General features: G+C 41.8%; 1 protein-coding gene across 10 annotated transcripts in view; it reads right to left on the bottom strand.

Annotated features, from left to right (window-relative positions):
- The window catches only part of snap91a (synaptosome associated protein 91a), a 66,704-nt gene that overhangs the window by 48,793 nt on the left and 15,411 nt on the right, over nt 1-2,500 (bottom strand). For all 10 annotated transcript variants that reach the window (XR_009207493.1, XR_009207494.1, XM_058418804.1 and 7 more), the window contains exons 2-3: nt 728-870; nt 516-591 (exon numbers count right to left, since the gene is read on the bottom strand). Coding sequence is in view for 8 of the 10 variants with exons in the window: in XM_058418804.1 (XP_058274787.1) it covers nt 516-591; nt 728-870 (219 nt within the window). In the remaining 2 variants the exon portion in view is untranslated. The remainder of the gene's footprint in view (nt 1-515; nt 592-727; nt 871-2,500) is intronic.

The raw sequence follows: 2,500 nt of genomic DNA, 5'->3' as shown, positions 1-2,500 counted from the left end.
TACCCCCAGATGACCCCCCCCCCCCGAACACTCACTTTGCACTACTGTTCATTCAAACTCACACTTTTGTACAGAATATTTATCTCATGCTAGATTGTGTACACACCTCACACCTGTATATATGTTACAGTCACTTTCACTTTTTACATTCCATTGCACTACTTCTCACGCAAGTCACTTTATACAGTATTTATTTAACTTATTCTAGCTCTTTTCTAAAATTGTGTATATTTGTACAGACATTTCATACCTGTGTAAATGTTCACACCTGACACCAAGACAAATTCCTAGTACTGTAAAGTGCTCTGTGCTGTCCCTTTGCTGTACCTGGCAATAAAAGTTTTTCTGATTTCTGATTAGCAGACTGAAGGAATCAGTGAGCCCTCCACTCTCCAGTAACCCTGCACTGTGACTGGAAAGCTCCATCACTACAGCTCTCCTGATTAATGATGAAAAGCAAACTGCTTTATTCACTACAGTAAGCTTGATCAACGAGAGAGTTAAACTCCGCCCACCGTGTGATCCTGTCTTGTCCAGGAAGTTGCTGAGGTTGAAGAGCGTGTTTCTGGAGGCGAGGAACTGGATGAATCTCTGCAGAAGTTACATAGGGAAGATGAGATCTCGTTTAAAGATGAGAGATGTTGCAGTGTTAAAATAAAACATCATTAATAATGGGAGATTATATCACAGGGTTATTGTGCAGTGAGTGTGATGTTAGGGGTCTCACCTCGTTACCGTGGACCATGAGGTGGTGTGTAGTGACCAGAGCCTTGAACACCACAATCCAGCTGGCATTCCCCGCTCGCTCGAACAACGTGTCAGCCATCTGAGGGATGTTCACGTTGGACTCCTGCGTGGCCTGGATCAGATCTGAGGAGGAGAGCGAGGGTGGAGCCTCACAGTCAACCATCAGTGTCTTTATGGCTGTTTTCAGTAAAAAGTGAGTCCACTTCCTGTCTCAACACGGGTCAGCCACATGGACCAGGTTTGAGGAAATGATCCACATGAGCTTCAGGTGAAAATCTGAACATATTCAACACGACATCATGTGCTTTCAGTTATTATGAGTGTTTTATTACACAGCTGATATGGGGCATAATCCTGTAGTATACACACACACAGACACACATACACACACACATACACACACACACACACACACACACACAGTGTGAATAGCAAATGAATACAGTGTGATGAATCACACTGAGAGAGAGAGTGAGAGAGAAAGAGATCATGGTTTCAAGGTTAAGAAAAGTTTGAAAATAAAAGCAATTGAAATAACAAAATAGAATGAATAAATAAACAAACAAATAAATAAACAAACATTGCCAGTGTAAATGACTCCTTGTGTGATTCAGTGATTCATAAACAACTCCTAGACTAATTCACTTAGCTTAGTTAATGACTCCTCTCTGACACTGTGGTTGTCATGGTAACTTCCATGTTCCCTGTTTTCTTTTTTTGGTGAAGATAAGAGTTAGGGTTAGGGATTGTCACATACACACATACACACACACACACACACACACACACGCTGCAGTCCAATAATGCTTCCAGTGATGATTCTCAGTGTACATTTTCATTACTGTTCTTATTCTTATTTGTGTTTGTAGAGAGACAGACACTGTTGCCATGGTTACATGGTTTGCTTAGTAATGTAACTCAAGGACACACACACACACACGCACACAAAGAGAGAGATTAGCAGTCAATAATTGCAGTCATTATAAAGGCAAGTCAATTATCAGGGAAAGCAGCTGCACACACACACACACACACACACAGAACAAACACACATACAGGTACACACACCTACACACACACATACTACATGTTATCACATGACCCTTATTCATCACCATTCAGTGTTTTTTAAGTGATGATGCTATAGCTCCTGACCTTTTATGTACATGTTAAACAGGAAAGACACAACACACACATTAATACACATTAACACACACACACACACACACACACACACAGCAACAGCTCATTCACGGTGATGTGTCCAGCTCACACTCCACTGATCATAAACAGATTCAAAATTGTAGACGTGAATTTTCCTGTGAGGAGAGAAGTGTGTGTGTGTATGATGTACACTACATAGCCAAAGGTTTTGGGACACCTCCCTTGCCATGCACATGAATGTAATATGGAGTTGTCCCGCCCTTTGCAGCTATAACAGCTTCAACTCTTCTGGGAAGGCTTTCCACAAGGTTTAGGAGTGTGTTTATGGGAATTTTTGACCATTCCTCTAGAAGCATGGTCATTTCTGAGGTCAGACACTGATGTTGAACAAGAAGGTCTGGCTTACAGTCTAATTCATCCCAAAGGTGTTCTATGGGGTTGAGGTCAGGACTCTGTGCAGGACAGTCAAGTTCCTCCACACCAAACTCACTCATCCATGTCTTTATTAGGGATGCAACAATACAGTTAACCCACGATTCAATATGTACCGCGGTTTTTAACCACAGTTTTCGGTTCGGTTCGGATGGCT

The sequence above is a fragment of the Hemibagrus wyckioides genome, linkage group LG20 (genome assembly GCF_019097595.1).
Source record: "Hemibagrus wyckioides isolate EC202008001 linkage group LG20, SWU_Hwy_1.0, whole genome shotgun sequence".
In the NCBI taxonomy this organism is placed as follows: domain Eukaryota; kingdom Metazoa; phylum Chordata; class Actinopteri; order Siluriformes; family Bagridae; genus Hemibagrus; species Hemibagrus wyckioides.
Note: the sequence above shows the minus strand (reverse complement) of the source record. Positions and strands in the feature narration are given on the sequence as shown.